The following is a 12523-nucleotide window of genomic DNA, read 5'->3' as shown; positions in this document are numbered from 1 at the left end:
GGCTTGATCTGTAGCAGTCAAGATAGTACCCATCATTCTAAACTCACTTTACTTTAGCAGCCAATTTCCCACTCTCATAAGCTTTATTTCAAACCCTATGATGACTGATTCTGGCAGGATTTAAAAAAAAAATTTTTTTAGTTGTAGAGAGACACAATACCTTTATTTTATTTATTTTCATTTGGTGCTGAGGATTGAACCCAGTGCCTCACATGTGCTAGGGAAGCGATCCACCACTGAGCTACAACCCCAGCCCATGATTCTGGCAGTTTTTCTTTCAGAATTTGTCTCTCGGTCTGGAGAGAAAGATCACGTGATTTTCTTACTTCTGCTTTGTTATGTCCCTAAAAATTGTAAAAATGAAATAGTAAATATTTATTAAGAACATATTGTGTACCAAACACTATTCTAAATTCCAGATATATATAATACACATGCCTAACTTTACTTTATTTAATCACCAAACCAACCTTACAGAGTAGGTACTGTTAATAACGCCATTTTGCAATTAAAGAAACAGATTCATAAGGGTGAAATAATCCTATCTAGAGTCATGTAATTATTATATGGTATGTTCAGAAAAAATCCAGGTAGTCTGACTCTAGAGTCCACACTCTTTACATACTATTACCTTCATTAGATCTGACCTACCCATTGTTATTCAAATGCCTTTTTCTGTTTTGGGTGAATTTCTTTCTTTATAAGCCCTACTGCCTTAAGATAGAAGGCAGAATTCAATTTTCAGACTCCCATGAAGCTAGGCTTCAGGCATGAGGCCAATACTAAGTTTTGCATATGTCAGATTTGTATTATGAAAACAGCATTATAAAGCAAACAAATAGCATGTTTGGTTTTCTGAAGAGAATGCCAGCAAAAGTTTCAGAGGCAACAGTGGTAAAGGTTCAGGATAATCAGTGGGAAAGTTGTAAATTGGGCAAGTCAAATTGCCTACCCAATGCCAGTTACCATGAGCCTTCACTGGAGCCTCATTGATAAGGTTTTTGTGATATTTTGCATGTATGTCTTCCAAGGGTGATTCTGGCTCTCTAGAAGATTCAGCAAGTTTCCTAATACCCCTTACTGAATCCCTGTTTTGCTTAAACTCACTCTTGAGTGAGTTTGGTTGTTAATAAAAAAGGGTAGGAGTATTTCTCTGAGGAGAGCTGTTAAGATGCTCCACCATATCATTTAGGATGTTTTTTTAAATTCATATAACAGAATACCCAGTCAATAATTAAAAAAAAAATAAGGAAATTCATTGACTTACATAACAGCAAATCAGATTTCTGGTTGGGTTGATAGCAGCATAATGAAATTGCCATAAGTTCTTTCTTTGTTTCTTCTTTACAGTTCACACTGACAGCTTCATCTAAAACTAGTTCATCTTATGGTCACCGGGTCGCTATCTACCTACCTTGCTTATTCATATTCAGCTTGAAAGTCTTCTTGGGTATCACTCCCAGAACAAGAAAGAACTTATTGAAAAATCACAAATGAACCTCTTGTCCTGTTTCTTTGCTTATTAGTGCAATAGTTATTGGCAAGGGAGGGGGCAAGTATTCTTAAACTAATCAGATTCACCCCAGTACTGTAGTCAATTCTCCAGATTGCACTGCTGCTGCTCAGTGGGGAACAGGTTGCACAGAGTCATCACAATGACTGCAACCCCAAAAGATGAACATCCCCAAATTATCCATTTTTAAATTCTACATGGTTAACTTTGAAATGCTTTTGTAACAATCTACTGGGATAGGTATTATTGATCTGAACTTTAAAGATGAGGATACCAAGGTTGGAAGAAGTTAAATGGCTTGCCAAGTTTACACAATTAGGACATGACCAAGCAAACACTCAAATCTTTGTCTTTTGGCTTCAAAACGTTTTTTTTCACAGCTGTTCTTAAGATAACAAGAATAAATCAAATATTTAAAATAATATTCAGGTATTATGTCAATTATAGAAATTTCTGAGAAAAAATATTACTTAAATTCTTCCTGAAAGACTTTAGTAATCATTTTTTTAAATTTATTAGAAATAAGGAAGTCTAAAGAAGATGAAGTTGCCTATCCACCTCTTCTACCTTGCAACGTAGATCTACGGCAGGTCACCATAATTTCACATGATGAGTGGAAAAGAATTCAGGATAGCCTGGACAGTATGACAAGAGAAGCAGCAGCTTTTCGTGCAGAAAGAAAAGCAAAGAAAGAAATGCATTTACGATCCCAAGAAGTGGTAAAACACTGGACTAATACATATGCAGTAAGTATTAATCTTCTAGGAGTCCACACGCACTAAAGACTTGCTCTTGTTTCTTAATATTCATTTATACTTCTTTTACCAGGATTTTATGTGTAAACTGTCATAAAATAACATTGAAACATATTTTAAAAGCATTATTTAGGTATAAGTGACATACAACAAACAATTCATATTTAAAGTTTACATTTTGATAAGTTTTGATATACGTATATGCCCCAAACCCATTGTTAAAATTAATATAATGAACACATTCATCGCCCAAAAGTTTTCTCATGTCCTATTTTACTCCCTCTGACTTCTTTCTATTTCTTCTTTCCATCCCTACTTATCTTATTAATGTAAATTTTATTCACCATAGTTACTTTGAGATTCATTCATATAATGTGTATATCAATTGTTTATTCATTTTTATTTTTGGACTGGGGATTGAACATAGGGTGCTTTACCACTGAATTACATCCTGAGTCCTTCTTATTTTTTATTTTGAGACAGGATCTCACTAAGTTGCTGAGACTGGCTTCAAGTTTTAAACCTCCTGCCTCAGCCTCCTGAGTTGCTGGAATTGCAGGTGCATACCCTCATGCACCTGGCTGTTTATTGCCAAGTAGTATTCTATTGTATGATACATAATGATTTGTTTATCTAGTTGCTGGTTGATGGTTTGACAGCAACCAAATGTTGCTATTTGAGTTATTTCTCTCTTGGTCTCTTTCTTTCTTTCTTTATGGCTATTACAAATAAAATTGCTGTGAACATTCATATACAAGTCTATATGTAAATCATGCACTGTGGTGCATGCCTGTAATCCCAATATTTTGGGAAGCTGAGGCAGGAGGATTATAGTTTAGCAATTTAGCAAGACCCAAAGCAATTTAGCCACATTCTGTCTCAAAATAATAAAAATTTTGGGCTGTGGGGCTCAGCGGTAGAGTGCTTGCCTCGCACGTGCGGGACCCTGGGTTCGATCCTCAGCACCACATAAAAATAAATAAGTGAAATAAAGGTATTGTGTCCAGCTACAACTAAAAAATAAATATTTTTTAAAAATAATAAAAATTTTAAAAAGGGCTAGAGATGTAGTTCAGTGGTAAAGCACCCTTGAGTTCAGTACTGGGGAAAAAAATATACATACATATATATATGTATACACACACACATAAACTCACACATGCACACACATTTCCATTTCTCTTGAGTAAATATTTTAGCGTAGAATGACTAAATTAAACAGCAGATGTATATTTAACTTTGTAAGAAACTTCCAAAATGTTATCCCAATGGAGTTGTAATTTTGCATTTCCACCATTAGTGCATAAGAGCTAATGGGTGTTAAGTATCCTATTGTAGTTTAAATTTGAATTTGTCTGATTACAGATGTTGTTGAATATCTTTTTTTAAATATATTTTTAGTTGTAGATGGACCCAATACCTTTATTTTATTTTATTTATTTATTTTTATGTGGTGCTGAGGATAGAACCCAGTTCCTCATACGTAAGAGGCAAGCGCTCTACTCCTGAGCCACAATCCCAGTCCAAATATCTTTTAATTAACTTATTTTCTACCAGTACATCTATTTTGGTATAGTGTCTATTCAAATTTTTTGCCTGTTTTAAAATTAGGGTTGAATTCTTATTATTGAGTTTAGAGAATTTAAAAATGCATTCTGTCCTTTTTTTAGATATTAAATCCTTTATTAAGTGTTTTATTTGAAAATATTTCTTCCCTGTATGTGTCTTGGCTTTTCATTTCTTTACCTTATATTTTGAAGAGCAAAAAATATTATTTTGTTTTGTTTTGAGACAGGTCTTGCTATATTGCCATGCTGGAATTGAACTTATAGGCTCATTTGATCCCTTGCCTCAGTTTCCCAAGTAGCTGGGATTATAGGTATGTGTTACCAGGCCTGGTGTGTTAGTCAGGTTTTTGCCAATGTGACCAAAATACCTGACAAGAACAACTTGGAGAAGGAAAAGTTTATTTTAGCTCACATTTCAGAGATTCAGTGTATAGTCAGGCAGCTCCATTGCTTTGGACCTAACATGAGGCAGAACATCATGGCAGAAGGGCATGGTGGAGAATAGTTGCTCAGCTAGAGCAACTATTAGAGAGAGGTAGGGACTAAGGTGGAGAGAGAGAGAGAGAGAGAGAGAGAGAGAGAGAGAGAGAGAGAGAGAGAGAAAACAAAGGACCAGGGATAAAATATAATCCCCAAGGACATACCAACTTCCTCTAGCCATGCCCTACCCTCTCTTTAGTACCATCCAGTAATCCATTCAAATTATTAATCCATCAAATGGATTAGGTTATAGCTCTCATAATGTAATAATTTTACCTCTGAACATTTCTGCATTGCTACATGAGCTTTTGGGCAGATATCTCATATCTAAACTGTAACATCTAGCTAAGAACAGAAGTTTGTTTGGTTTCTTTTGTTTGTTTGTTTTGGTACCAGGGATTGAACTCAGGGGGCACTTGCCCACTGAGCCACATCCCCAGCCCTCTTTTGTATTTTGTTTAGAGACAGGGTCTCACTGAGTTGCTTAGCACCTCGATTTTGGTGAGGCTGGCTTTGAACTCATGAACCTCCTGCCTCAGCCTCCCTAGCCTCTGGGATTACAGGCGTGTGTTACCATGTCCAGCAGAAGTTTTTAATCTTAGTCTAGTTTATCAGTTTTTCTTGTATGAATTATTCTTTAAAAGTTTATCTAAAAAATCTTTACCTAACCTAAGATCACCAAGATTTTCTCCTAGAGTCTTAAAATTTTGTTTCACATATAGGTTTATGGGCTATTTTTAGTTAATTTTTTATATGTAGTGAGGTGTTAATTGAAATTTTTTGCACATGAATAGCTAATTGTTACAGCATAATTTTTGAAAAAACTATCCTTTCTTCAGTGAATTGCCTTTGTTGAAAATCTAGTTGTTGGACTGGGGATGTGGCTTAATGGTAGGGCACTTGCATGGCATGCATGAAGCCCTGGATTTGAGTCCTACCACTATGGGGTGGGGAGCTAGAGAAAAAGAAGAAGAAGAAGAAGAAACAAAAGAAAACCCAGTTCCTTCATAGGTGTAGGTGAAATTACTGGATTCAATTCTGTTGATGTATTCTTCTGTCATTACTCCAATAACACAGTCTTCATAACTGTAGATTTAATGTTAAGTCTTGAAATCAGGTAGTATCAGTCTTTCAACTTTGTGGGGTTTTTTGTTTGTTTGTTTTGGTGGTACTGAGGATTGAACTCAAGACTTCATGCATGCTTAGCACATACTCTACTACTGAACTACATCTCTAGATTGTTTAGGCTATTCTAGGTCTTTTACATTTCCTTATGATGTTTAGAATCTGGGTGTCAATTCCTGCAAAAAAAAAAAAAAAGGCATCTGGAAATCTGATTGGGATTGTGTTCAATTTTAGATCAATTTGGAGAAAATTTACATTTTGACAATATTGAATCTTTCCATTTATTTGTCTTTAATTTTATATAAAACATAAAAATATTTCATAGTTTTTATCCCTAAGCATTTGTTATTTTTGATGCTATAGTAAAATGGTATTTTGAAAAATTTCAATTTTCTATTATTGTTAGCTATAGAAATATAATTATTTTTTTCTGTATTGACCTTATATCATTCAATGTTGCAATTCTCACTTGTTCTAGTAAGTTTTTTTTAAAACTTCTGTGAGATTTTCCACATAGACAGTCATGCATCAGAAAATACAATCAGTTTTTCATTTTTCTTTCCAATCTGGGTACCATTTATTTCTTTTTCTTCACTTATTGCATTGGCTAGAACCATCTATACAATGTTGAACAAATAAAGTAAAAATGAATATTCTTGTCATTTTCCTAATCTTTTAAAAAATATTTATTTTTTTTAGTTGTAGTTGGATACAATACCTTAGTTTTATTATTTATTTATTTTATATGGTGCTGAGGATTGAACCCAGGGCCTTGCACACACTAGGCAAGCTAAGTTTAGGTCTTTTGTACATGTTTCAAGTTGAGTGGAAGAAGTTGCTTTCTGTACCTAAATTATTGAGTTTTGTTGGTTCTTTTAAAATCAAGAATAGATTTGGGTTTTTTTATTTGTTTTTTTTATACTGCGGATTGATCCTAGGGGTGCTTTACCACTGAGCCACATCCCCAGTCCTCTTTATTTTTTATTGTTGAGACAGCATCTAAGTTGCTTAGGGCCTCACTAAGTTGCTGAGGCTGGCCTTGAACTTGAGAATCCTCCTGCTTCAGCCTATCAAAATCACTGGCATGTGCCACTGTACCCTGCTTGGATGTTGGATTTTTTTTTTTTTTAGTGCTTTTTGGTGCTCTCTATTAAGATGATTATGTTTTTTTTTTATTTTCCAGTTTGTTAATTATGATATATTGATTTCTTTTCCTTTTTTTAGAGAGAGAGAGATAATTTTTTAATATTTCTTTTTCAGTTTTCAGTGGACACAACATCTTTATTTTATTTTTATGTGGTGCTAAGGATCGAACCAGCGCCCCGTGCATGCCAGGCGAGTGTGTTACCGCTTGAACCATACCCCAGCCCAATATTTTCAAATCTTAAACCAAGCTTACATTCCTGGAATAAACCCCTGTTGGTCATGATGTATTTCCTTTTTATAGATTCAGTTTGTTAAAATATTGTTGGTTTTTTCTGCTATGTTCATGAAGGATGTTGGTCTATAGTTTTCATGAAATGTTTGGTTTTGTTATCAGAGTAATGCTGTTTTATGTTTAAAATGCAAGATTGCACAGAAAGAGGGCTTGAAATTATCATGGCAGGTTTTCATCATCTACCTCTTACTTGTCTTGTCTGCTTGCCTATCTTTCTCTTTAGAATTTCATAGTGACGAGCTGGGGATGTGGCTCAAGTGGTAGCGTGCTCACCTAGCATGCGTGGGGTGCTGGGTTCGATTCTCAGCACCACATAAAAAATAAGATGGGGATATTGTGTCCACCTAAAGCTAAAAAATAAATATTAAAAAAATTCATAGTGTCCTTGCTGTGCTTCTCTGTTTCTTCTAGATTCCCTTTACCTAGGAGATAACAGTAACCCAGTTTAATTCCATATACTTGAATGAAAACTACTTCAAAGTGGGAAGGCATCCCCTGATTCCTTTTGTTATCTCATATGGGGAGAAATGCTGGGAAAAGGTTATCCCCACACACACTTTCTTATATCATTCGAGGCACAGGGAGGCACAATTGTTTTCTGTGTTCTAATAGAATTGTTAAAACTATAGGTAAGTGTAAGTTCTGTTTAGAGAATTCTCACTTTTTTTTTGAACATTTCTTTACTTAGTTGAAATATATATTATTTATATTTGGAAAAAGACTAGATAGCTTCTGGTATGTTGCTTTAGGAATATTATTCATATTTTACTAATTTTTTTTCCTGGAGGAGAGATGAGTTAGATCATGTCTGGTATCATATATGTAACAAATGGCATTCTGAAAAAGGGAAAGGAAACTGATTAGTGGTTGCCAAAGGCTGCAGGCGTGGGGAGGAGTTGATTGTAATGGGCCATAGGGAAATTTGGGGGGAGAATTAAAATGTTCTATAAATGAATATATAATATGTATTTCATATGTAATATGAAATAATAAAAGGTAGTATGTACATTATAATCTAAAAGTCTTGATTTTAAAAAAACTACTACATAAATGGATGGAGTAATGCTATATACCTTTTATTTTGTTTGTATACTCAAGTAACACGTTAGTGCTACTTTAACACTCACTCCATGAGTGTTAAAGAAGAATAAATGAAGGTCCAGCTTACTATCAGCAAGATTTACTATAGACCCATAGCAGTTAAAACTGTGATATAGGGGCTGGAGATGTGGCTCAAGTGGTAGCGTGCTCGCCTGGCATGCATGCGGCCCAGGTTCGATCCTCAGCACCACATACAAAGATGTTGTGTCCGCCAAGAACTAAAAAATAAATAAATATTTAAAAAAAAACTGTGATATAAGCACAGAGATTATAATAAGTCTGATGAGACAGCCTAGAAACCCATTTTATATGTGGGAACTTGCAGATGATGGAAATGTTATTCCAAATTAGAAGGGAAAGCATTCCATAACTGGTACTCAGGTAACTGACATATGACAGCGATTAAATTATATCCCAATGGTACAGAATACAGAAAAATGAATTTTAACTGAGTTAAAGACCTAAATTTAAGCATAGGTCATAGATTCTCATTAGGAAATCAGGACAAGTAGGATTTTCTTAAGAAATAGAAAGTGTGACCAATAAAGGAGAAGAAAGACCTTGAATGACATAAGACATTCAGTAAACTCAGAGGTGTAGAAGAACATACAAAATATGCCATTATTTTTAGTTAGTTGTGTGTGTGTGTGCATGTGGGGTACTAGTGATTTAACCCAAGCCCTCATACATGCTAGGCAAGCTCCCTATCACTGTGCTACATCCCCTTTTAAAGTTATATTCTGAGACTGGGTCTTGCTAAGTTGCCCAGGCTTGTCTCGAACTTATGATTCTCCTGCTCTAGCCTCCCCACTACCTGGGATTATAGGCATTCACCACCACACCCAGTTCTACTGTCAGTTTTTTAAAGAAGCAAAAGTGGGCTGGGGATGTGGCTCAAGCGGTAGCGCGCTCGCGTGCGGCCCGGGTTCAATCCTCAGCACCACATACAAACAAAGATGTTGTGTCCGCCAAATACTAAAAAATAAATATTAAAATTCTCTCCCTCTCTCTCTCTCTCTCTCTCTCTCTCTCTCTCACTCTCTCTTTAAAAAAAATAAAGAAGCAAAAGCTATAAGATATATATTTATTATATAACCACCAAGAGAAACTTTAGAAGTACAAACACCAAAACTAGTAATAGTGGTTATCATAGACTAAGAGGAGATTGGAAGTTAGGGTTGAAGAAGTATTATATACTTCTAAAATAATTTTGGATTTTGAGCCATGTAAATATGTTACCTTCCTAAACAATTCAATTTAAACAATTAGCTCCAAGGCTGCGATGTGGCTCTGTGGTACAGCACTTGTCTACTATGCACCAGGCCCTGGGTTCAATCCTGGCACCACAAAAAAAAAAAAAAAAAAGCTTCTACTGGGTGTGGTGATGCATACCTAATCTCAACTACCTAGGAGGCTGAGGTAGGAGAATTTCAAGTTTGAGGCCAGCAAGTTAATGTGACCCTCTCTCAAAATAAAATTTTAAAAAGATTTGGGAATGTAACTCTGGTAGATTACTTATCTGTCATGCCAAGGCCCTGGATTTGATTGCCCATATCTACCCCTACCCCACCACACACACACACACACACACACACACACACACAATTAGGTCCAAAATGTAACCTTGTGATTATTAGTGAAATAAGAAAATACAATAAAATCTTATGATGAAAGTTCAAATTATAATGTTAAATTTTGGTAAAATTAAATAGACAATGAAAACAAAAGATTGCTTTTGGGCTAGGGGTATAGTGCAGTGGTAGAGCACTTGCCTAACATGTGTGAGGCCCTGGTTCAATTCCCAGCACTGGAATAAGATAAAAGTTTTCTTTTTTCTTTTTTTACAGGGGATGAAACAACAGAAACTTAAAGCTAAAAAGAAGCGTGATGAAGAAATTGAGGCAGAAAGAAAAATTCTTGATATAGAAGAAGAAATATACAAACAAGGAGAAAGAAAAAAGGCCATTGAACATGCAAAGCAGTATCAGTTTTACCAAACAGAAAGAATGAAACACTTTCATGTATTACTTGAGTTTTCTCTTTTTGTATATACATATATATTTTAACATATGTATACAAATTAGACATTATTTTCCTAAAATACTGCATTTTTTTTTTTTGTAGTCAGGACTTCTTCTCAGTAGAGTCATGAAGGAACGTGATGCCCAGATTGAATTCCAAAAGAGTAATTTAAAATCAGATAAAAAATGGGAAGAACAATTGAAACTCAACATTGAAATGGCTTTTAAAGAAGAGCAAGAAAAAGCAGAAAAAAGACACAGAGAAAGAATAGCTCTTGCCAATGATCATCTAAAACAGTATGTATACATAAATTAACTTTTTAAAAACTTTTTCTTATAATGGATATTGCTTTTTTATCCCCCTGACAATGAAAGTAATAGAGGCTAAAATACTTAATAGAAAAAGTATAGAGAGGGTAGGGAGCTGGGGATGTATTAATAGAATACTTGCGTATCATCTTAGAAAGATGCTGATTTTGATCTTCAGCACTGCAAAAAAAAAAATGTTAAAAGTCACTGTCACTCCTAAATTACATGTCAGTTACAATTGCTGTAGTAATGCTGCATAACAAACAATGATATATCCTAGTTCCATTCAACAATAAACATTTACTGGGGGCTGGGGATGTGGCTCAAGCGGTAGCGTGCTTGCCTGGCACGCGTGCGGCCCGGGTTCGATCCTCAGAACCACATACAAACAAAGATGTTGTGTCCGCCGAAAACTAAAAAATAAATAAATAAATAAATATTTAAAAAAAAAAAAATTTACTTTTCATGCATCTGTTGGTTGAGTGTGGTTGGTGCCCTAGGCTGGATTTAGCTGGGCAGCTTTTGTTTAAGCAGCAGGACTGAGTTTGCTCATTGCTGTGGGCTGTGGGGAGGATTCTGATCTATTCCATGTCTTTTCATTTTGAGGTTGAGGATGAAGAAGCCTCCTAGGGTAAACTCATCTCATGGTGTTGAGAGACGTACAAGAAAATAAGCTTGTAACAATGTGCTCAAACCTAAAGTCAAAGAATAAAGAGGGTTGGGCATGGTGGTGCATGCCTGTAATCCCAGCTACTTAAAAGACTAAGGCAGTAGGATTGCAAATTGGAGGACAACCTGGGCAATTTTGCTAGACCCTGCTCCAACATAACATTTTTAAAAAGGACTGGGGATGTAGCTCAGTGGTAGAGCACTTGCCTAGCATGTGAGAGGCCCTGGATTCAACCCCGAGTACCACAAAAAGATAAAGAAGGTCCTTTTGGTATAACACAAGTCTAAAGCCAGTCACGTGGCCAATTTTAACAGCAGTAGAACAGAGAAATAGACCCCCTTGGAAGTGGTGAGGGGTAATGAATCTTTTTTTTTTTTTTAAACCAGTAATCTAATCGAGAACAGGAATTTATTTTTATTATTTTGGCTGGAATCTTGCTATATTGACTGGGCTAGTCTTGAACATGTGGGTTCAAATGATCCTCTCTCCTCAGTCTTCTGAGTGTTTGCAACTACGCTGTGACATCATGTCTGTCTGAGATATTTTTTAAAAAATTCTTTTTCATTTGTTAGTTTTAGGTGGACACAATATCTTTATTTTACATTTATGTGGTGCTGAGGATCGAACCCAGTGTCTCACATATGCTAGAGGAGCACTCCACCACTAAGCCACAACCTGAGCCCTGTCTTAGACATTTTTTGATGGTGGAGACATCAGGTTCATTGACATATAATTTACATTTAGTAAAATTCATCTTTTTTAAAAAAATATGTAGCTTGGAGCTGGGGATATAGCTCAGTTGGTAGAGTGCTTGCCTTGCATGCCCAAGGCCCTGGTTTCAATCCCCAGCACCACACAAACACACACACACACACAAAGTATATAGCTGCACAATCACCACCTACATCAAGATATTTTCATTAACCTAAAAAGTTTCCTTCATGACCCTTTACATAAGTTTTCTCCCTTACCCCTTGCCCATGGCCATCATTGATCTACTGATACAGATTTGTTTCTTTAAATGTATATACTCACATTTTATAAAATGAAATTGGATTAACAATATCATTTTATTAAATGCTTTTTTAACTTACTTGTATGTCATATTTATAATTATTAATTACAGATGTCAGGACTCGGGTTATAGTACAGTGGCAGAGTGTTTGCATCATAAGCTCTGTTTTGATCCTCAGCAATGCAAAAGGAAAAAGAAAAGCAAACAGAGTCACAAATGTCTACGTATCATTTTCAGTTATTCCTGTCCTTTGTAAAAAAAGAAGAGAAACCTTTGGATTTGTTGTAATTTTTTTTTTATTTAGCAGTGTAAAGATCTAAGGGTTTTTTTTAAATTTATTTATTTATTTTAATTTTTATTATAGATCTAAGGGTTTATACAAGTTAGAAATGGAGCCATTGGCAGAGAGAAGCAAGTAATTGACAAGTGAGTCTCCTGTAGTTAAGAAATCTCTCTCTGGGGTTCGGGTTGTGGCTAAGTGGTAGAGTGCTTGCCTAGCATGCATGAGGCACTGGGTTCGATCCTCAG

General features: G+C 35.4%; 1 protein-coding gene across 1 annotated transcript in view; it reads left to right on the top strand.

Moving 5' to 3' along the window:
* The window catches only part of Cfap210 (cilia and flagella associated protein 210), a 39715-nt gene that overhangs the window by 3822 nt on the left and 23370 nt on the right, over positions 1 to 12523 (top strand). Inside the window, exons 2-4 of the mRNA XM_046447384.2 lie at positions 2033 to 2259; positions 9828 to 10001; positions 10105 to 10298. Of these exons, the coding sequence (XP_046303340.1) occupies positions 2033 to 2259; positions 9828 to 10001; positions 10105 to 10298 (595 nt within the window). The remainder of the gene's footprint in view (positions 1 to 2032; positions 2260 to 9827; positions 10002 to 10104; positions 10299 to 12523) is intronic.

The sequence above is a fragment of the Marmota monax genome, unplaced genomic scaffold (genome assembly GCF_021218885.2).
Source record: "Marmota monax isolate L192 unplaced genomic scaffold, Marmota_monax_Labrador192_F-V1.1 WCK01_AAM20220418_F8-fsc00007, whole genome shotgun sequence".
NCBI lineage: Eukaryota > Metazoa > Chordata > Mammalia > Rodentia > Sciuridae > Marmota > Marmota monax.
Note: the sequence above shows the minus strand (reverse complement) of the source record. Positions and strands in the feature narration are given on the sequence as shown.